At 63.2% G+C, this 22823-nt stretch overlaps 1 protein-coding gene across 1 annotated transcript in view; it reads right to left on the bottom strand.

The window, feature by feature from the left end:
• Positions 1–6714: 6714 nt before the first annotated feature.
• LOC125158873 (collagen alpha-1(III) chain-like) overlaps positions 6715–22823 on the bottom strand; it is a 31439-nt gene continuing 15330 nt past the window's right edge. Inside the window, exons 8-11 of the mRNA XM_047846374.1 lie at positions 13470–13624; positions 11411–12390; positions 9965–10194; positions 6715–6871 (exon numbers count right to left, since the gene is read on the bottom strand). Coding sequence (XP_047702330.1) covers positions 6715–6871; positions 9965–10194; positions 11411–12390; positions 13470–13624 — 1522 coding nt within the window. The remainder of the gene's footprint in view (positions 6872–9964; positions 10195–11410; positions 12391–13469; positions 13625–22823) is intronic.

Below are 22823 nucleotides of genomic sequence, written 5' to 3'. Positions count from 1 at the left end.
CTTACCAGCCCAGAAGCTCAAGCAGAGTACAGAGGCAGGACCCAGCCCTGCCCAGCCCAGCCCAGTCCAACCCAGTCCAGCCCAGCCTGGCCCAGTCCAGCCCAGCCCAGCACAGCCCAGTCCTGCCCAGTCCTGCCCGGCTCTAGCTAGCCATGCCCGGCCCAGCCCAGCTTAGCCCAGTCTAGCCCGCCCTTGCCCAGCCCTGCCCAGCTCTGCCCAGTCCAGCCCAGCCCAGCTATGCCCAATCCAGCCCAGTCCAGCCCAGTCCAGCACAGCATAGCATAACCCAGTCCTGCCCAGTCCTGCCCGGCTCTAGCTAGCCATGCCCAGCCCAGCCCATCTTAGCCCAGTCTAGCCCACCCTTGCCCAGCCCAGCCCAGCTCTGCCCAATTCAGCCCAGTCCAGCCCAGTCCAGCCCGGCCCAGCCCAGCCCGGCCCAGCCCAGCCCAGCCCAGGTCCTGGATGCCTCCTAAAGCAGGGTGTGCTTGTGGGTTGGAGCCTGTGGATTTGGGGAAGCGATGTTGGACAGGAGGGCAGAGGGCAGAGGACCTTCAGGGCCACGCAGCTGTGGAAGGTGTGAGTCTGTGGAAGGTGGGACTCGGGTGTTGAGTCGATTCAACCAGCCCCTCCCCATGGTGGAGCCAGGGGGGGTGGGGGTCAAGACCAGTGGAGGGACGTGCCACAAATGATATCTTCGCGGGTCGCAGACCACCCAAACCGGCACGAGACCTCCAGGGTGTGGAGCCAGCTTGGGCTGGAGAGGCCTCCCCTCCCACCCCCACCCCTACCTTGTGACCTAACGCAGGTAGTGGTCTGAAATCAGCTGCGTTTGCATCACGGAAGTTAGCAAATGCTACAGTTCAGCCCTGGCCCTTCCGAGTATCTGCTGTTGAGCGTTTACCAGACCACCGAGTTCGCTGATTTACTAGACGTTACGGTAGATTCGGTTCTGCCTCGCCCCTCTGGCGCTGCAGTCCTGTGGTGTGTGTGGGGGTGGGGGGGGGGTGGACAGTGTGGGGCGGGACGGGGCTGCCCACCCAGCTGGCACATCCGGGGGCTCTCAGGACACGTCCCTGCCTCTGGTGTGATGTAGGTGTGGGCTGAAGCTAAGCGTGCAGGTTCAGCGGCTCGTTTGTGCCCTGACTCTCCCCAGGGAACACGGCTGGTGGGGCCCATGGTGACTGGACAATCTCTGTCCACAGGAACTCCTAGTTAACAGGAGACAGATACACGAGAAAGAAAAAAGAATGAACAAAAAGACAGTGCGTTTAGCGCAACCTGCTGGGGCAGGGGAGGGGCCTTGTCTGAATTTCCAGGGCCTTCTCCTGGGACCGTGGGCATTCCCGCCATCTTGCCTTCAAGGCTCCCCGACTTACACTTTCTGAGGGAGTCCCATTCCTGGCCACCAAGCCTCTCCCGACCCCGGCTCGCTGGCCGGCTGCACTGTCCCCTGCTGCTTGGCGGGCCTGGGGACACTCGGGCCGAGAAGGAAGTCTGGCTGCCCTGGGCCACCTCCTTCGGGCCGCTCCCCAGCCCTTGCCCCAGCCCGAGGCCTTGTCCTCTGCGGCAGCCGGGGCAGTGCGGGGGTGGGGGGCGGCCCCGGGCTGTGACAGCAGGTGCTAAGGGCTGGCAGCCACCACATGCGGCTTCACCTCGGGGTCCGCCAGCGCCTGGGGCTGGAGACGGGCTCCCCTCAGAGGGCAAAGTCGGCTTTCACTGTCTAGCTGGACGGGGGATATGAACTCTGGATTCTAAGAGCCCAGAGAAGCACGTGAGAAATCTCGCACGTCTCTGTCGTGTCTCCGAGGAAAGGGCCAGGGACGCCGGCGAGCACTGGACGTGGAGGTGCACAGCGACCCCGCGGGTGGGGTCCTGCGGGTGTCTTGAGAGCCCGTCTCTCCCAGCAGCAAAGCACCTCTTCGTGGGACGCAGCGGGGCCTGCAGGGACCAGGTTATCCCTCAACTTCGAAGCCTGCGCGCACCTTTTCATGGGCATGGTGTTTTCTTCTTAGTAACCTTTTCACTGCAGAGGAACGTGGGCACCGAAGAGTTCGCCAATCGTAAATGTACAGCTTGGTGCATTTAGAGGAGGGGCCCCGCCCACGAAACCACCATCCAGACGAAGACGCAGAACATCGGCCGGCCTCTCCTCCCCTCCGTCAGCGACCCTCTCTCTCAAGGGGAGCCCCTCCTCTGCCTTCCACTACCATCAGGGAGTTTTGTCTGGGTGTGGACTTTACATCAGCGGAAACACACAGCGTCGACCCCCCTTTGTGTCTGGCTTCCTCAGCGCACAGTGTCTTTGTGAAGTTCACCCCGGTTATTACCGGCAGAAGCGCGTGCTGTTTTTGTTGCCGTGTTCTGCGCGTGACTCATTGGGACTATTTCTCTGTACGACTGTGCTCGGACGCTTGTGTTTCCAGCTCACGGCCCAGATGGATGCCGCTGCCCCCTGCACGCGTGCGCTTGTCTCCTGGTGAACACGCCCAGGCGTTTCTAGGAGAGGAGCTGCGTGGATTCCAACTTGGGAAGATAGTGCCAGACAGATTTCTAAAGTTGTGCGGAATCTCCCTCTCTCTGCATCGACCGGAACCCTTGATTCTGTCAGCCCTTTTAGTCTCACCGTCCTGGCCACCATCGTGGTTTTAAGCGTGCGTTTCCACCGTGACTGATGATGCGTTCTTCACGTGTTCACTTACCACGTGGTGGGGTCCTTTGCACGTCTTTCGCCCGTTAGGAAACCGAGTCGTCCCTGCGCACCGAGGACAGCGGCTTCCTCCACCGTTGCCCGGGCTGTGGAGCAACGAAGATGTCCTGAAGCAGGTGGACAGGTAAATGGACGGGGGCGCAGCTGGATGGCGGTTACGTGGCCCTAGAAAGAGACCGTGAAGACACGGGGGGCGGGGGCGGGGAACTTGAATGCAGATTACTCGGTGACAGAAGTAAACCCAAAAAGGCTACACGCTGTGTGATCCCAACTGGGACCTTCTGGAAAAGGCAGAATTGCAGAGATGGTACAGTGATCAGTGCTTATGAGGGGCGGAGGGAGGAGGAGGGATGAACGGGCGGAGCCCGGAGGGTTCCCAGGGCAGCGAGGCCACCCTGAGTGATGCCACACTGATGGATGCACATCATTACACCTGTGCCCGAACCCACAGAGTGCCCAACAGCCGGAGTGAGCCCTCGTGTCAGTGACGGGCTTTGGGCGATTGTGACGTGTCAGTGCAGGTTCATGGATCGTGGCCAGTGTCCCACTGTGGTGCGAGGTCGGTAAGGGACCAGCGTTGTGTGTGGGGGGGGCAGGGGGCCATCTGGGAAATCTCTGCACATTCTGTTCAGTTTCGCTGTGAACCTAAGGCTGCTCACAAAATAAAGTCTGTTAATCAAAAATACGACATATAGAGAAGAAGCGAGAAACAAAATAATGCATTCATATGATTTCATTTATAGACAATTACTTTATAGAACTTATCGAGATGTTCGCTGTGGTCTGATACGCAATTGTGTTTCAATTTTTTTAATGTTTATTTTTGAGAGAGAGAGAGAGAGACAGAGAGAGACAGAGCACGAGCAGGGAAAGGGCAGAGAGAGAGAGACACACAGAACCCGAAGCAGGCTCCAGGCCTCGAGCTGTCAGCCCAGAGCCCGACGCGGGGCTCGAACCCACAGATCGTGAGATCATGACCTGAGTTGAAGTCGGCCCGACGCGGGGCTCGAACCCACAGATCGTGAGATCATGACCTGAGCTGAAGTCGGACGCTTACCCGACAGAGCCACCCAGGCGCCCCGTGTGATTCTATTTACACAGCATGTGGGTGCTGGAGAGGACCGTGTATCCACCGGAGCAGAAAGACACTGTACAGGTGAAAACATTCGTAACATTGTAAAGTTTCATGTGCTTGCACGCGTGTTTTCAGTTACATTAAATACCGTTAGTGAAATCTTTAACATTTTTGTGTGCCCAAAGGGTTTTTCTGGACAAAATTCAAGCGCAAGGGAGTCTCTTGTTTTGTTTCAATCACCTGTAGTTGCCGGGCGGAACTCTGCCTCCTGAAGGCCCCTCCCCACCCAGAGCCTCTGCTGTGTCTGCAGCACGGGTGGCAGTCCCTGTGTCCACACGTGAGTCCGGGGGCGCTGGGCCTGGGCATCTGCATGTGCTCCAGGAGAGGCCCAGGATCTCCCCCCACGGCTGTGGGCCAGCTCAGCTCCCTGGGGCGTCGCCATGACCCCTGCCCGGGGTGCACCTCTGCCAGGACCCCTGTGTCCAGCCGGCAGGAACCTGCTGTCACGCCAGGGACGTTGAGGGACCACGGGGCTGAATCGGGGTTGAGATGCTCGGCTCCCTGGCCGGGGCTTTTGACAAAGGCTAAGCTCCCCCAGAGGGGCCGTGCTCCCTGGTGGCTCCTCCCAGGCTGTGCCGTCCACACGGCCCTCCGGCCCCTCAGTGTCCACTCACGGGCCGGGTGTGCCAGGGGGGCCGGGCAGGGGCTTCTGGAGCAGGGTGCGCAGGGCTGGGCAGGGGTTCCTTCTGCCCCATCCGCTCCCCGGGGTATCCCTCCTCCCAGACTCCGTCCCTGTTGTCTGCCTGTCTTTGTCTTCCAGAGAAGGGGACTTGGCGTTCTCGTCCTCGAGGGCAGCCGAGTACGTGGCCGGGAGAGGCCGCCGGTTGGTGGTGTCGGGACCTGGGGCTCTCTGTCCAGGCGTAGAAATGAGCAGGCCACGGTCATCAACGCGTCTCACTGCCCTCCCGTCGGGCAGAGGGGCCTGCACTGTGCCCGCCGGGGCCCCGGCGTGGTCTGGGGAGAGGGCTTCCTTCCCCTCCGGGGCCCATGCCGCCGTCCCCACCCGCCTGGGCGCTGCTCACCGACGGCTGCCGGCCTAAGGAGCTTCACGGGCAGCCGAGGACTCAGCGGCCAGCTGTGTGGCCCAAAGCGCCCTCCAAGAGCCCTCACCTCGCAGGCCTTCCTTCCTTCTGCGCCCCGAGGACAGGATAGGAAGGAGCGGCCCAAGTGGAAGGAAGGAAGCGTTTCTCCTCCTTCCTGGAAGCGGTGCTGGTGGTGAGCGCACATCGCTGACCAGCCCCCTCCTCTGCCTGACGCCCCTGCCCCCCCAAGTGCAGGTGGAGCCCCAGCAGGTGGGTGGACGGCCCCTCGCAGCTGCACCCGGTTGGCCCCATCGCGCCTTGTGGATCCCAGAGGGCGGGGATGCCCTGTTCTGTCCCAGTTACCACCTGGCCCCAAGGCTCGCTAAGGAGTTGGTGAGTCAGGGAAGGAAAACCCCAGGTCCCGAAGAGGAAAAGCCAGAGGCTGGGAAGAGAGATTTGCAACACGGAAACGGAGCTCCCCCGAGGCAGTTACAAAATAGCAGGGAGGAAACCAGGGGGGGCTGGACAGGCACCTCACGCAGAGGAAGCCCGAAGGGCACAGACCTCGTGAAGACGAGCCCAGCCCCGTCGAGATCAGGGAGGGGACAGCCCCCAGGCGGGTAAAGAGACCGTGGGGACCGCACAGGGAAGCCACGGGGACCTGCACAACCGGGTGCAAACGGGTGACGGTTTGGGAGATGGTGTGACGCTGTGTCCCCTGGAGGGCGGGGGCCCTTGACCGGGCGTCTTTGCTCCCAGCTTGACCCTGCAGAGATCGGGGTGCGTGCGTGGCCACCTCGTTCCTCACAGCTGGAAGCGGAAACGACCCTCACGGCCCCCAGGGAACGGAGACGCGGGCTGGCAGAAGAGCGGGGTGCAGAGGAGCCAGGACCGGTCGGAGTGCGCGGGCCCTGACGCGCCCCAGGTGGCTGAGATGGCAGGCCTCCCGCGGCCTCCCGCGGCCCCGCCCTGCCTGAGGCCACCGCAGCGTCTCCGGGACGGGACGCAAGGAGAGCGGGGGACACTGAGCCGTCATTCCTGGGCAGGGGACAGCACGGGCACGTCGGATTCCCAGATCCCGGGACGGGAACTTCCCAGACGGTGTCGTCAGCCACACTGTGGCGTGCTGGCACCGAGCTGGCCAACGTCTCATGGGGAATTTAAATATGTTTCGATAGAATAAAGCGATTTAAGTCCACTCTAGAGCAGGAGGGATTGTATTTTGCCTTGAAAGGAGCCTCGGAGAGCCGTTCGGGGGGTTGTCTCTGGGCAGGGCTGGGGTCATGGGGGAGGGGAAGCACATACCTAGAAAGCTGGGGATCTCGGGGTCCTGGGGGCCGAGGAGGAGGAGGAGGGACCTGGCTGTGACCTCCTCGGGCCACTGAGTCAGTCGGGCGTGAGGCTGCGTGCTCACGGCCACCACCAGACCTTCCTCGGTGCCCAATGTCCAGGGGCCTGGTGTTTCTTGTCCTGGCCCCCTGGGCCCCTGGCCCCCCCCCCCCCCCCCCCCGAGTCCTTGAGTCCTTAGGGGCCCGGTGCGGGGCTGTGTGAGTGCCCGAGGGCAGCTCAGCCGGAGGAATGCCTGCATCTGGGCTGGCCGGCCGCCAGTGTGGGCTCCCCCAATGACAGCCTTCGACAACCAGGCCGCTGCCTCATTGCTCAGGAATGCGACTCGGCCTGTGCTGGCCCCGCTGGCCTCGCTGCTGGGCCGGCACCAGGGGACCCTCCGGGCCAGGCCTCCTCTCCCTCCTCCTTCTCCGGCTCCAGGGACGGGCCGGGGCTCTGCTCTCCCAAAGACGCCTGAGCACAGGGTTACTGGACTGTGGGGAGCGGCTTCTGTGTGGCATCACTCAGGGCCGGGCCGTCTCCAGAAGACCGCTGGACGGTGTGGGGCCATCGATGGCCTTGGGTTTGCCGTCAGCCGGGAGCCTCGGGCCCAGAGTCACTCCAGGGAGGAGGGCCAGGGCAGCCCGGGCTGGCACGGACAGGCTGGCCAGGGCGTGGAGCCTGCAGGGGCCGGGGATGGGGGGCGGGGGCTGCCCCAGGCGCGGCCGTGGTTGCGGCCTGGAGGCAGGAGCTGGGGCGCAGGGTGTCTTTGCCGCGAGGCCTTGGAGGTGGGAGCCAAGCGAGGCTCCCACAGGACGGTGGGGTCTACACCCGGGACGCCACCGGCCGCTCTGACCACCCAGGCAGAGTGTGTGCGAGTGTGTGCGTGAGTGTGTGCGCAGCTGGGTGTGTGGGGGTGAGTGTAGGGGGCCCTCAGCCTTCGCCCCTCTCAGGAGGGCCCGGGGGCGGGGGTTGGCAAAAATAAGCATGCAACTTTCCCCCCGAGTGTAAGGACCTCCGCAAATGTCTTCCTGCCTCCTTCGGCTAAGCCGTCCTATTTCTCAAGCCACATGGCAGGTGTTTATTGTTTTGTTAAAATGTACACATGTGTTCCACGAGTTCTTTTCGACATATGATGCATCTAACGCTAACGTGAGAATATACGGACTAGAATACTTTGTTTACAAGGGGACAAGGTCGGGCGTTTCCAACGCGAGTGAAAGGTGCCTGTGTCCCCGGGTGCCGAACACACCACCTCACCACTTCCCAGGTGGATGTGGATGTTCCTTTCCTGGGCTGGGGGGGTGCCCTCAGGCCCGCCTGTTCCAAGGCCTCTGTCCTTCGTGCCTCGCTGCGCCGTGAGACACGAGATACGCTGGCCCAGGACACGGTGTGGATATGCAGCGGTGTGGGGTGAGGGGCGACATAAGAAAAGGGAAGCTAGTGATGGGAGTGACGGAATGTGGGTCAGAGGGCCCCCCTGCAGCTCTGATGTCTGGGCTGGGTCCCCACGGCCCCTGGGCACATGCCCGCTGGGCTGGGCTGGGCAGTTTTGGCTGAGGAGCTGAGAGAGAGAGAGAGAGAGAGAGAGGAGAGAGAGAGAGAGACAGGGAGAGAGCGAGCAAGCTTGTGTGTGGAGGGCTGGCTGTGAGAAGTGCGTGCAGACCCCCGAGGCCCAGTGAGCAGGAGACCCAGTTCGAGAGGAGGGGGGATCCGTCCAAGAGGAGGCCTCAGCGTCCCTGCCGGGAGTCCAGAGCTGGGGGCAGCTCTGTGGGGCCCCTCCAGCCCTCCTGCTCCGCCACTCTCCCCCCCCACCCCCGTCTCCTGCCCCGCTGCCCCTGCCCAGGGCCCGTCCCCCACCTCTGGGGGAGTGCGCCCAGGACTTCAAAGGCCCAAGGAGGCTCCCAAACCACTCTCCCTGGTCCTGAGCACAGAGGTTCCTTGTTTCCCTGCCCCAGGCCCTTCCTGCCCCCCTCCACACTGCAGTCAACAGGAAACCCTTGGGGTCGCTAGCCCAGGGGACCCCCAGCACCACCGCCTGGGCCAGTCCCCGGCCTCACTCGGAGCCTGTGAGTCTGACCTGCCCAGGACACCCTCCGGCTGCCTCTGGGCCAGGATTCATGGGGGTGACAGGCAGAGAAGGGAGACCCTTCTAATTCCTCCGATGGCAGCTTCTGTAGGTTCCAGAAGTTTCTGCAGAGACTACCTGCTAAAGAGCCAGAGAAGTGGGGACAGCCTTAGCCCAGAAACAGCTTACAGGCAGAGGACAGTCCAGGATCAGAGGTCCAGGCCAGTGGGAGGATCGAGGCCAGCTCTCTGGACAGGTGTCATTAGGACGGTTCGCCAACCAGGAAACGCTCAGCCCAACCTGGGGTCGACCTTGCTCCCCCCCCCCCCGCCCACATTGGCTTCAGCAATCTGCCATTTGTCTTTGGCATGTGTCCTTGGCTTGACTGCTTCTCAGTAGGTACCCCCAGCAGCTTTACCATCAGAATGAGAAGCACAGTCCACACCCCCCCCCCATGTCTCCCAGCCGTCACCCACCTTCAGTGGCCTGGTTTTCTCATCTGTGGCCACGCTGACGTCTTTGCTGACTTTGAATGCTCCAAGCATGATGCTGCCCCAGGGCCTTTGCACAGCTGTTCATCTGTCAGGAGCTTCTTCCCTGGCACACACACACACACACCCTCTGCCTGCTTCTTGTCTCTGCTCTAATGTTGTTCCCTCAGTCACACCCCACCTGCATTTAGCAGAGCTCCAGGGCTCTGTTGTCTGTTCACCCGGCCCGTGTAGGCCCCTGAGAGCGGGACTGGTGTCTGCCCAGTTGGTGGCGTGCGTCCCAGAAGACGCTTGTCCACAGCCGAGCCTCACCCCTGCTCAGCCCGACGGTGCCAGGGCTGACCTCGGCTGGACTTGAAGGCCGCAGGTAACAGACACCCTTGTTCTTTGGGCTATTGACACCCCCCCAGGTGTCACCCCAAAGGAAGCAGGGCGGGCCGCGCGGCTGTGTCCCAAGAGCTGAGGGCTCCGTGTGTGGGGTGCAGTGGGCCAGGACTCCCAGCCGTCCCCGGAGCCCCCTGCTTTCACACACGAGGTACATGGCGAGACTGTGGGGAAAACACGATCGCGGATAGAAATGACGTGAAGATTCTTTACTTGCTTTGTGAACTTAGGCTTGGTAAATCCCCCTGAGCCCACAGAGACCCCAGCTGGAAGGACACAAGGTGGTTCTCTGTCTCTGGGGGCAGGGCCACTCCCTCCGTGACCGTGGGCCCTCCTCAGGGGCACAGCCCTTCCCGGGGTCGGGGGACAGCCCTTCCCCAGAGGGATAACCCTCCTTGGGAGTGACAGTCCTCCTAGGGAGGAGGGGACAGCCCTTCTCGGGGGGAGACCCCTCCTCATGGGGGGACAGACGATCTGAGGCCTAACTGGCTTACAGATGAGTAGCCCAGGTCCAGCCCAAGGGCAGTGTAGGGCAGGCAGGGTGAGGGCCCTTGCTGGGACCCGGGGAGAGCTGGGCTCGGCGCGGCCGGCTGCCTCTGCGGTGGGTGGGTGGCCCAGCTGCTGTTCTTGCCGTCCACCGAGGCCCAGCAGGTGTGGCCGTGCAGACAGCTGGGCTCGCACGGATGCTTGTGCGCTGAGGTCAGCGGCCCATCCCTGGCCGCTGGCCGCGCCCGGGGCTATTCTGGGAGCGCGGAGCCTGGCCTTGGTGCTCCTTCTCCGGAGCTCCTGGAAGTCCGCTCGGGAGTGTGGACGGTAGCCCCCCGGTCCCACATCTGTCCCGTCTCAGGAGAGGCTGGTCCCGGCCCAGGCGGGCCTGGTGCCCAGGTGCCCAGAGGGCCCAGGTGCCCGGCGTGGAGGCGACTGGCCCCGTGCTGGGTCCCCCAGAGGGCCACATCCGGCTGCTTGGAGCCCGTAGCCCATTCCCCAGGATGCTCCGGAGCGGGGCCCACGCCCTTCTGGCAGGGAGGGTCGTGGAAGCTTCTCCCACTCTCTGTCTGTCCCTGTGGGGAGGAGGTCAGGGTCGATGACCCTGGAAAGCCAGTCCTGTCTCCCTCGTCCTGCCTTACACACCCGGGGTCACTACAAAGAACTGAGAACTGCTCGTTAATTCATCCCTTCGTTACACAGAGATCAGACTCCTGTGTTCAGACCTTGTCTGGACAGACCCGCAAGGTCACACCAAAGCGAGGGGCCTGGGCCCACTGTGGCCCAGGGTGACCACGGGATGCCTCAGGCAGGGGACTAGGGGGAGCCAGCTGGCTGGGGACCCCTGGGCGTGCGGCCTTACGGAGGACGGTGGGGCCAGGCCTCAAAGCCCAGCCCCACCCCCCCCACCCCCCCCCCCCCCGGGCACGCCGGCCCCGTACTCGTGGGCATCCCTCGGCCCACCCTGCCTCCTCTGGGTTCCCGCCGTGGCAGCCAACCACCCAGGTCCCAGGCAGGCAGGACCCTCCGGAGAGGGCAGAGACAGGCTACCTGGGCTCCGGAGGGTGGAAAACAGCACAAGGCCTCTGGGCGTCTCCTGCTGGGATGCACCCCTCCCCCCCTCCCCGGTGCCCTCAGGGGGGCGGTCCCGGGCCCAGGGAGGGTGTGGCTGAGGGGCTCCCCGAGACTCCCGTTAGGGCTCAATGGCGCTCCGAGCAGAGTTGAGGTGCTGGGAGCTGGGGCAAACCCAGGAGGTGCCCCTTCGTCAGGGCCCACGGCTCCCGTTGCCGCGGCGTGGGGTCCCCCAAGGCCCGAGGGCACGAGGTGCACTGAGGAGCCAGACTCGGGGCGGAAATGAAATGTCTGCTGACGGCCCTTCGCCCTGTGCTCCCGAAGCTCCCTCCCCCGGCCTAGAAGACGGCCCTGGAAGAGGCCACAGCTGCGGGGTCTTCTTGGTGACTTAACGTCCAGAGAGTTTAACAAGCTGTTTGCACTGCATGCGCGCACGCGTGCGAATGCGTCTGTGTGTGCACGCACACGCGTGCCTGGGAGCAGGTAGGGGCACGCCGCGTGCTCCTAGGTGTGCGTGCCTGTGCGTGGGCGTGTTGGGGGCGGTTTCCGGCCCCGAGACGCCCCTCCCCTGCCCCCTACAGACTCCGCCCCTCTGGACTCCGCTGCTTCTGGGACGTGAGCAGCAGCGGTTTTCCGTTCCCTCCCCGGTCTCCTCTCAGGGACGACCCCACAGGGGTCCGTGGCTCCAGCCCTTCCTTCTGAGGTGCAGTGTGCACTCACCAAGTGGCCGTCTCCACACAGCCCGTCCTGCCCCTCCTTCCTGCGGGCCAAGGCCCTTCCTGGCCCCGCCTGCAGCCCCCAGGGGGCTGTGTGAGCCTGCGGGGCCTGAGCGCCAGGGCGGCCTTCGTCAGGGGCCCCCAGGCCCGCACGAGCGAGGCCTGACTCCCAGGACGTCCTGCCTCCAAGCTGGGGTGGCCGGGTGGCCGGACGCTTCTCACAGGGGCTCCAGTGTGCACGAAGCAGGCTCGGAGACCCTCGAGGACCCCCGTGGCCTTGGGGAGGCGTGGGCGAGGAAGCAGCCCCTCCACCACAGAGACGTGAAGACCATCTCTCCCCGAGGCCAGGGCCGCCAGACTTTCCTCCCATCCTGAGGACGGGGGAGGAGGGGTAGCGTCTGCGTTTGGTTCCTGTGCGCAAGCCCAGGGGTGGGGGCTGGGAGGCGATGTCCGGCGCTGAGGGGTCTCGCCTCTGTGGGGCGCAGGATTTCAGGAGCTTCTTGGGTTCTGCTTTAGGAGACCCCGAGCTCAGGCCGAAGGACCCTGACCGTCCTCCCAGGACCTCGGCAGCCGAGGTGGCTGTGTTTGCCTGGCTGGGCACGCTGGGGGCGTCCTGGCTGTCCTCCATCCCCGTCTGGACCTCGTCGGGGGCGTGTGGTAAAGGCTCCAGAGTCTGGCTGGGTGGCCAGCTCGCGGGGAGCAGGGTTCCGGGTGGCAGTGGGCAGTGAGAGGGGCTAATGAGCTCAGATCGGCAGGGGGGGGGGGCCCGATCTGCTCTCCTGGCAGGGTGGTCCCAGGCCTTGGCCCTCAGGACGGCCGTGGTCAGAGCCGACAGGCCTGTCCTTGGGCCTGGGGTCAGCGCTGCCTGGTTCTGTGTCTGGAGGGTCGTGTCGGGCGCAAGCAGGTCCTGAGTTCCTCGTTCAGGGTTTGAATAAGCCTTTAAGAGGCCGAAGCAGCCTCGCAGCGCAGCGTGGCCTCCGGAAGCTGAGCAAAGGAGGGTGAGGCCCCGGGAGGGGAGGCCCCTCTCTGCGGCGCCCGAGGCCTCCCCGGGCCCGACTCGCTCCCAGGCCTGGCAGGACGAGGGGGAGCCTCGGCAGGGCTACGCTGAAGCCGTGCCGTCCTGGGCCCGTCCAAGCCACAGGGTGGGGAGGAGAAGCCAGCAGAAGCCAGAGCGCAGCCAAGAAAGTCTCCTTTATGCTCCGGCCCAACCCGAACCCGCAGACCCGAAATAATACGGTGAAGCTGTGGATTGCTGCCCAGAGACGCCAGGCTCGGGGCCTCCCCCGGCCCCTGCCCTGCCCAGACGGCCGACGGTTGTCACGGAGGCCGCCCGTGGTGCAGTGTGTGCCCACAGCCATGGGGGGAGGGGCAGCAGGGCCCCGAGGTCCTTTCCGGCTGGGCCCCGGACCGGCTGTGTGGACCCACGGTCTCCGCGTCCCTGCCCTTCGTCCCTGCACGCAAGCAGGAGCCTGGGGAGTGGCCTTCTTGGGGGGCCCGGGTCCCCTTCCTCTGATTTTCCAAGTAGGCTCTGTCCAGTTCCCCAGGAGAACGGAGGCAAGGGCCGGGCGAGGGCCGGTGGCCTTGGTGACTTTCCGAACTGGACTGCCGTTCCCTTGATCCTCGGAAGAGTGGGCACATTCTGGTGGGCATTGGGGCCACAGTGGCGCCTCGCAGCCTCCCCGGGAGCCACGTCCTGCCAGTTGCAGGCTGGGGGACCTCAGAGCCTCGGGAGGGCCGCCCAAGCCTTTCTGTTCCAACCCTGGGCCAGCTCGCTAGAGATCCTGGCCCTGCTCTGCAAGTTGGAGGGAGGGGCCCCGCGGAGCCTCGGGAGTGTGACATCAGCCCTGTTCTCTGGATCTACCAACAGTGTCCCCTGCCAGGACCTCGTGGGCACGGAGCGCAGGAGAGGGGACACGTGGTCTTGGGGTGGCAAGGGAGCTTGGGGTCCTGAGGCTGGGCTGGCCTGGGCAGGGATGGCCGCGGCCGGAGACTCCGGTCCAGCCAAGGTTACTGGCAAGGCCTCTGGGAGCAGGCGGCCCAGGGCGGGGTGCTGCTCCCCCCACCTGCCAGCCGTGCCAGCCTGTCCGGGTGAGTCCCCACCGCGGGGCCCGTGAGCCGCCGCCGCGCTCGGCGTGATGCGTCTCCCCGTGGTGGCCTCTCCCGGCCAGGCCAGGGGATGATAAAGACAGGGCACCCGGGTGGCAGGAGCCGGGCTGCCCTAGGGGAAGAGTGAGGGTTTGGCCGCGGACAGAAGGAGGGGGTCCAACAAAAGGACCATCAACGGTGCTGACAGCTCCAAGCACCGAGAGCTCACTATCTGACCCCCCCCCCCCCACCCCCGGGCACGTACCTGAATTAGTAAACGGTGTGGACGGCACGGGGCTGCGTCTCAGATATTCGTGATTGTGGTGCTTTTTCTGAAAGCAGAGGGAGCTGGCCAGGGCTTTTCACGATGAGCATTCACCAGGGACACGGGGTCTGGAAACTGAATTTAATGGCTGCCAGCAAGGACATACTGTGCATCCGCTTTTGGCCAGGGATTGGGGATGGGGCTTGGAGGGGGGTTGGCTGGGAGGACCCAGCTGTACCCTGAGAACAAACGTTTTGAAATCTAAGTACCACGAACTAAAAGAAAATCAATTTCCAATTACTTCTAAGCCCCAAGGTTACACGGAAAGATAAGCCCGGAGAGCAGCGTCTCGGGGGCTGGAAGCACGGCTCCCAGGTGCCGCCCCCCCTTCCCTGTGACCTTGGACAGGGCACCCCTCCCCCACATGCCATGGCGTCCACACCTGCCGGGTCGCCACTGCCCCCTTGTCCCACCCCCCGCCCCCGACCACAGTGCTTCGTTTGGCATGTGGGGGACGCCCAGACTGGGGGGGCAGGCAGGGGGAGAGGGGACCGAGGCCTCCGCTGCCCCTCAAACAGCCAGCGGTCAGGTGGCCGTGTGCCCGGCGTGGCGGGATCTCGGTTGCTGGCCATGACGGCTGTGTGACTCCTGACACGGTCTGAGCTCAAAGCACGGCTGTTCTTGGGAGAAACACCTCTCCGTTGGCCTCAGAAATCGGCACGTTCGTTGGGGAACCGTGGTGCTGGGGTTTCTTCAAGTTTCCTCCATCGGACCAGCCTCGTGTGAGTGCGGGCGGCCTTGCTGTCCCCCCCGCCCCCCGTCTGCCGGCGTAATCCCTCCTGGGGGCCCCGCTGGGTCCCCAGTCAGCAAGTAAATCCCCAGGGAACAGGGGCCGCAGGCCGCCGGCTGGGACCCCGCTCGTCCTCGCCTCCCCTGCTCTCCCAGGTTTTGCAAGTAGCTGTCTCTGCTGTGTCCTGCGGGGAAGCACTTCCGTCATAATTTGGAGCAAAGGGAACGGGGGTCCTGCCTGCCTGACCTTGTGCAGTGGCCACAGCCTCTGGTTAGCAGGTGCCAGGGGGTGAGCCCTGCTGGGAAGGGACGGGGGGGCCTTCTCGGGCCGGGGGGGGGGGTGGTGAAGTGGGAGGGGCCCGGGCACACGCTTGGACAAGTGCACGCGCTTGGACAACACGCAGGGGTGAGCGCGGGACGTGGGTGGGGCGTGGGGGGCGGGAGCCCCAATTCCACCCCACGCCTCCGTCAGCCAGTTTCACGGGTGGGTGTGGTCTTCCCTTTAATCCTGGGGTGAGTCTTACTTCTAGTCACCGTTGGCGTGGAACCGGCCACAGCGACATACACCCAGGAGCCTCTCCCGCCCTGTGAGGCAGGCTGTCACCTCTCCCGAAGGCAGGGACTGTGCTCGCTTTTGAGTCGCCTGATGGAGCTGAATGGCGGCACCACGAGCCTGTGCAAACCTGGCGTTCTCTGGGACGGGGCGCCTCCGCGTTTCCACTGAAACTGGTGACAGCGTGGCTTGGGGACATCTCCCGTGAGTGGGGACGTGGGAACTTCTCTGAGCTCCCAGCGCCTCCCCCAGCACCCTGGCCTCCCCCGGACACTGCGGAAGGCCGTCCACCCGCCCCGTCCCCCACCGGCCTCAGCCAGCTGTCACCCTGTTGCCCAGCGCCCCGCCTGGAGTCGCTCCCCCTCGGGCCTCTGCCGTGACCCCGCCCCGCCCCCCGGCCAGGGCCCCAGTGGGCTCCGCTCGGCCTGCCTCTGCGAGCTCAGTGCCCCACCATCACCCACCTGCTCTCACCCAGCGGCCTTCTCTCTGTCGCCTGCCCTGTGACCTCCAGACCCCCTACACCCCACACAGAACCAGGTGCAGCTGAGGCTCTGGGAAACACGGGGGGAAATGGATGGATGGATGCATGAAGGACCCCAGGTCAGACCCCCCACCCCCGCCCAGGGAGGTCTCCCATCCCCCCCACACATATGGGGAATCAGCCTGTTTTCTGTGATTCCCTCTGGGGCAGGGGAAGGTAGTCCCCTCTAGCCTATGCCCCCCCTCCCCTTGCCCCACTCCCGCCCCCCACACTGGGGCCTGGCCCGCACTGGGCAGGGTCCCAGCCGAATTTGCACGAGACAGAGGGGCTCGAAGGGGCCCCACCCAGGCCACCCTGGGGAGTGCAGTATAAGGTCTCACTTTCCACAAGAGGCCAGAGGGTTCTAGGGCGTGCCCAACCTCAAAATGGCAAGCATCCCCCCCCCCCGACACAGTCATGCGCACCCTAAGCATGCACACCCCATGGTGTCCTGGGGACCCCACCTTTTGACCCTCTCTGCAGGGCTCTGTGAACACTTACTAATCAGCGTTTTAAAAGAAGGAGTTACTTCACTTGGAAGCCCCTGAGAATGGCATGCTCACTGGTCCCCTGGGCTGCCACCTGGACCCTGGATGTCTCCGGGGTCCCCCTTCCCGGCCTTGTCTTGGGGGAAACCTCTGAACCCGGATCCGATCCAGGGCATGTGCTACGTGATAGGTCCAGGGCTGTCCTCGGGAACCTGGGAGGGGCTGGGGTCTCAAGGACCCCCAGGCTGCGGGACACGGGGTGGGGCACGGCCGACGACGCAGTCCTGAGCAGGAGATTCGTGGCGGGACCTCCGAGTTGGCCCGAGGTCACGCCAGGGTCCCCCATCAGGGTCAATCCCTGAATGTCGTGCCAGAGATGAGGGTCCTGCCCCCAGGATAGCCAGGGGTGTGGCCCCCCAGCTGCTGGGACAGATGGCGGTGACAGGCTGGGAGTGGGGGGGCTGGAGGGACAGCTGCTCCTGTCCCTGTGACTGCCCCAGGCCACTGGCCCCTCGAAGGGCTAGAGAGGGTGGCATCGGTGGCTCGGACATTAAACCCAGACCCACAGGCCTGGGGCTGCGACCCCCTGGTCCTCCCAGGAGGACAGGTGGACGGGACGGCCCCTCCTCCGGCAGATCTCAGGGGAGACGTTGACTCCTGGCTTCTCATTATTTGCACCCCCCTCCCCGGTGATCAAAGGGACTAAGTTCTCAACTCAGCAGGTGCTTCACACCCAGCCAGGCCCAGGCTCTCCACAAGCTGTAAGATGGGGGTGGGGTCTCCGAAGGCCCCCAGAGCCCTGGAGGAGAGGCTCCCGTTCTTTGGAGGTGGTGGGGCTTTGGGGACGGGCAGGGAGGGCAGGCCGGGTGGGGGAGGTGGAAGGGGTGGGAGGCGGGACCCGGCTGGGGCCCCCTCTGCTCACCTGGGTTCTGCGCTTCGTCCGGCCGACCTCCCACACAGGGCTTCCCAGCTACTTGGGGTTGATTTTTGGATACAAACCTTTTACCTGGGGGCCCCCCAAGTCCTTCACCCGAGGAGACGACTTTGCCTCCACCTGGGAGTGTGAAAGCTTGACATCAGATTTGTCCTTAACTTTATGTGGCTTTGGGAAGTCACCTGGCGCCTCTGTGCCCCGCTTCGCCATCTTCGGATGGTGCTGATGAAAGTTCTGTGCTCGTGCACGGAACCCAGACCTGGGGGGTGGCGAGGTCTTGTAACGTTGCCGGGACCGCCAGGGACAGCCCCCAGGCCACCGCGAAGATCTCCCTCTAACAGGAAGGGCGTGTCCCCCCACTTACAAATGTCCTACTTGCTCACAGCACCCGGAGAACACAGGAGCACAGGGGGCAGACACAGCTGCGGGCCTGATGCGGTCGCCGCCCCCACTCGGAGGCTCCGGGTGTCCCTCTCCACCTTCCATGCTCACCGCGTCCAGAGGCGCACGCACGCGGACGGACTGCGGCACACGCTGCCTGCGGCCTGCTCTCCGCCAACATCACTCTGTTGGTGGCCACAAGGCGCCTGCTGGGGCTCGGCCATTTCCGGGAGCTCATGTCACGAACGGGGCAGAGGACCGGCCACCCGTAGGGTTATGGCTTATAACAAGTTCCTAACACTGGAGTTGATGGGTAAAGGGCACGTGCCCTTTAAAGACCTTAATGTTATGGCCAAAGCGCCCTCCCTCCCCGCGGACTAATTAAACCTCATGCCCTCCAACCCCCCACCTCCCCCACGCTGGCCTTCAAACCCGTATTCACCTGTCCCCAGTGTTGGTAAACAGGGGGCATGCCCTGGCACTGTAATTTAATCTTTAAATTTGCTGGAGAGGTTAAGCGTCCTTCCAGAAATTTCTGGCGCGTCTCACACTGCCTGGGTATAGTCGGAGTCTTTTCGCCTTCTCACGGGTCCTGTCTTCCCGGGAATGCCGGAGGCCCGTCATCTCCGCAGCTGTCATCCCAGCTTGCCGTGGGCACCCTGTCTTGTGGTCCTCGGGGCCGGGACCGCAGGGCGCTGCGTGGGGATTCGCCCACGAGAACGTCCGCCCGTCTGTGTGTCCGTGCGATTCCCTTCCCTCGTCAGCACTTTCCGCACGGCGCTCAGAGCAGGCGTGGGGTCAGCCTGGGGCTCCGTGGGTCTGGGAAGTCGCTTCCCCGCAGGTTACCCACAAGTTTGGCTGAACTTGAAATTCTACGTTCGAAGCTGATTTTCTTCAGTCCTCTGAAAACATCTCTTTGTTGTTTCTGGTTCTCAGGGTTTTGTCGAGCAACCTGATAACCTGGTACCGGCCCTCTCGGAGGTCAACCACCTTTTCTGAGAACATCTAGAACTTTCTTTGTCCTTGACGTTCTTACATTTCTTTTTAGCGCGAGCGAGCTGGTCCTCTGCCTGCCCTTTGAATCTGACACCTCGTCTTCCTGAAGACGAAGGAATTCTCATCATCTAGCTCTTGAAATATTTACTCCTGTTTCTCTCTCTCTCTGCCTCTGTGACTCCTGTTCTGCAGACGCGGACCTTCTCTGTCCCTTCCCCAGCCCTCTCCCTGACGCGCTGGGGGGCACCGCTTGCCCCGAACTCCCGCCTCACCGGACGTATTCCTGCCGTTATTAAGCCTATCCGTCAAGTCCGCCGTCCCAGCTGCTGTGTGTTCCCGACCTGGCGTGTCCGCCATTCCTGCTCTGCACCCCCCCAGCGCCCCCTGCTCCCTGGGACAGTGTTATTAAGCCCCCTTTCTGTCCCCGCCCTGCCTCGCCCGTCAATTCCAGATCGCCTGGTGGAGAGTTATCCGTGGGGTGGGCTTTCCTGGGCTTCATCTCTCCCCCTGCATTGACACTCCCGTGGGTGTGGTGGGGGTGGGTGGGGGTGGTGGGGGTGATAGGAGAGTGGGGGTGGGGTGGAGGTGGGCATCAGCTCCGAGGCTGGAAATGAGCACCCAAGAGTGGGCTGCAGCCCGAGAGGGAGGCGTGCCGAGGGGGCGAGTTGCTGGCTGTGCCTGGCCGGACCTCACCCCCTTACCCTGGGCTGCCGTGTCCCCAGAGCCTGGCTGTCATCACTCCCTGCCTCCGGTGGCCAGCGGGTGCTGCCCCTCCGTGACGGTGCTGCCTGTCCCTAGGGCTCAGCACTTCTGAGCTCTCGGAGCATTTGACAGACGTGTGATAGGTTTGGGGAAAGGGGGCAGGGGGTGGCTTTTGACATCGACTGGAGGCATTTGCCAGCCGGTCGCAGGAGGGTGAGGCCCAGGAGGGAGGCAGGGCTGGCTGGGAGGGCGTGGGAATCTGCAGACCCACAGGACCCTTCTCCGGGCTGGGAGGGGAACGGCCTGCTCTCTCCCCGGGGGCTGGGCAGGCAGACCTGGTAACACGGGCAGGGTCTTCTCGCTGCCGATGGCATTGGGGGGCCATGGAGGGCACGGCCAGCCAGGCCGGCCCATCGAGGCTGTCAGATCTGCCCAGTGTATACAGCACCCTCCCCCAAAGTGGACCCCCCACCCTGGGAGGGAAACCTTCCTAAGGTCGAATTCAAAAGTAGGTCCAAGGACGACTGTTGGCGTCTCTCCACAGCCCTCAGTGCCAAGCTTCCCGCTGGCTCCCTCGAAGTTCTTCCAACCTTGTCACCTTTGACCTCTGAGTCAGCACGGAAAGTTCCAGCCCCCCAATTTTGGACCCACCGCAGTGGCTCGGAGGATGGGCTTCTTGTCCCCCGTAGGTGTGGCCCAGGATGTGGGGTGCTGAGTTACAAAACCCCCTTAAATCTGGGCTCCCACCACACTGGGCTGTCTTATGCTGACATCCCCCCACCTTCCCAAATGTCTCAGGAGGGAGATTCCGATCGGCTCCAAGGCTCAGTGACCTCCGAGCTCCCACGGAGCCGCACGGGGGTTCCAGTGACCTCCGACCTGTGCCGAGGCCCTGCGGGCTCCCCGGGGAAGATGGGGTGCTCTGGGAGCCCCGTTTTCTCGGGACGTGGGAGCGCTTCTAGCAACACGCAGACCACAGTGGAGGCCGACCAGGGCCCCGGGGCTGCTGGTGCCTCGGGAAGGTTGGGTGGGGCGGGGCGGTGGGGGGGTCAGGTGCAGCCACACCAGCGGCCACCGAGGAGGAGGCTGGGAGAGCTGGGACGCTGGGGGACTGCGAGAATGGTTACAAATTGTGTCAGCTGTCATAAGGCAAGGACACATATTTGATTTAAAAGACAAACATTTCTGTTTTTGCTGTCTTTTCTGTGAGTCTCCCAAGAGAGGTGAGGTTCTGAATTAAAATGACCGGTTGGATAGCCATGCTGTCCGCGTGCCTCGGTAGGCGAACGGCGGCACAGACAGGGGAGGATTCGTGCGGTCGGGTCTGGGCAACCGGCCGTCTGTCGTGAACGTGACGACGCCTGAGGTCCTCGGCCCTGGTGGGGGGAGGGGTGGCATGCATCCACCCCAGGACAGGGGCTGAAGGGTCCTGCTGGCTGACCTCTCCCCCCGCCCCCCTCCCCCCCGCCAGGATCCGAGAGGGCAGCTGGCCTCTGCTTGCCCACCTCCCTTGTCGGCAGACTCACTACCTCACCTTGGACGGGTCCGTTACAGGTGGTGCTCCTGATATTGGCCCCAAGGAGCCCAGCCCACAGTCCTGCCTGAGGGGTGCGGTCTGCTCCCATGGAGTCATCTGGAAACCAGCTTCCGGCACAATTTGTGCGTCCTTCTTAAAGAGGTACAGAGGGGGAAGGGCCCAAGGAACAGAAAGCGTTGCTGTAAAGAGCTGGGGGTGCCTGATGGCCAACCCCCCAAACAGGTCTTTCATCGGCGCATTTTCTTTAAGTTTATTTATGTGTTTTTGAGAAAGCGAGAGAGTGCAAGTGGGGGAGGGGCAGAGAGAGAGAGAGAGAGAGAGAGAGACAGCATCCCAAGCAGGAGCCGCGCTGTCAGCACAGAGCCCGACGCGGGGCTCGAACTCGCCAACGGTGAGATCGAGATCGAGAGCCGGGCGCTTCCCCGACTGGGGCCCCCCAGGCGCCCCCGGGTGGCTACGATTAGCCGCCACCATCCGCGCCGACCGAAGGCGGCGAGGGCACCTCCTCAGCTGCTTCTCATCGCGGCCCCAGAGGAACTGCGTCTCCCCTGCCAGGCCCGTTCACCACCCAGAGCCACAGGGAAGCCTCCCAGCCTCTGGCTTCCCATCCCGGAGCGACGGGCTCGCCAGCACGCTTGGCGACCCGCCGGCGCTCAGCCCACAAAGGAGCAGCCGCGGCGGGCGGACGTGTGGCGGGAGAGACAGCTCGGCGCAGAATGAGCAGATTTCAGCAGAGACAGCAACTGACGTCGAACAGACGTGGCTTGTCTTCATCAAGGGCTCTGGAGAAAGAACTCCAGCCCGGGATCAGATCCTAACAAGATGCAAACAGTTCGCACACGACCGTCGACGAGAGGCGCTTGACATAGTGTCTTGCAAATGGTGGCTGGCGATGACAAGGCCTGTCTACAGACCGGCGGGCGGGGAGCTGGGTGTGCTCAGGCCTTCTGTGAGCCATCCTCGTGCCGCTGACAGTCATTTTTCCCAAAGGGGCTGCACTGACTAAAACGATCTCAGTCGCAAGCTGCTATTAACGTGCCACGGCCCCCACGTTCTTTTCACAGAAATAATTTAAAACAAATGTGTCAGCGCCGGGAGCCCGTGAGAATGTTTGCACATTCTGATGTGGAAGCATGTGGAAGGTTCCGGCGCCATCCAGCTCGGGCTGCCTCCTGCTTCTGTGAAATGCAGTCAACAGACAGTGTGCAGTTCCAACCCCAGCCGTTACCACGACCGTCACCTGCGCCCGTTTTCACCGCCACCACCGCCACAACCTTTAGGTGTCCTGCGTGCAAACCTACCACGTGTCACCGTCCTGTTGCTGTCCTGTCTGAATGCCCAAAAGGTGGTGGCTTGAAACAGCACACGTGTATTATCAGTTTGGAGGTCAGAAGTCCTAAAATTAAGGTGTCCCAGGGCTGTGTTCCTTCGGAAGTTTCTAAGGGTGAGTCTGTGTCCTTGCCTTTTCTGGCTCGGGGGGGCTGCCCACGTTCCGTGGCTCGTGGCCCTTCCTCCGTCTTCTCTGTCACCTCTGCTTCCATTTTCACGCCTGTTTCTCTGACTCTGACCCTCCCACCTCCCTCTCTCCCTAATAAGGACCATGGGATGACATTGGGCCCACCCAGATAACCCAGGATAATCTCCCCGTCTCAAGAACCTTACCTTAGTCACACCTGCAAAGTCCTTTGCCATATGAAGTCACACATTCATAGGTTCTGGAGATTAACGTGTGTCCGTCTTCATAGAAGCTCTTATTGTGCCAGCCGTGATAGGTATGGGCAGTGGATGCACTGCATTCTCGTCTTTGTAGCTTGGGGGTTGCAGGATGCTGTGGGCATCTTGGCACCGCGAGGTCCCCTGATCCTCAAATGCACCCAGGTGTTGTGCACTGAGGATAGGAAGGTCAGTCGGTGCAGCCGCTACGGAAAGCGGTCTGCAGGTTCCCCAAACAATTAAAAATAGAAGTGCCACATGATCCAGCGATCCCACTTCTCAGTATACACCTGAAGGAAACAAAATCTCCGTCTTGAAGAGATATGTCCACCCCTGTGTTCATTTCAGCATTCTTTACAATAGCCAAGATATGGAGACCATCCGTCTATCGATGGATGAACGAAAAAAGAAAATGTCACCCCCCCACGCACACATGCACATGCGCTGAGATATC

The sequence above is a fragment of the Prionailurus viverrinus genome, unplaced genomic scaffold (assembly GCF_022837055.1).
Source record: "Prionailurus viverrinus isolate Anna unplaced genomic scaffold, UM_Priviv_1.0 scaffold_39, whole genome shotgun sequence".
Lineage (NCBI taxonomy): Eukaryota > Metazoa > Chordata > Mammalia > Carnivora > Felidae > Prionailurus > Prionailurus viverrinus.
This window is presented reverse-complemented; position numbering and strand designations above follow the sequence as displayed.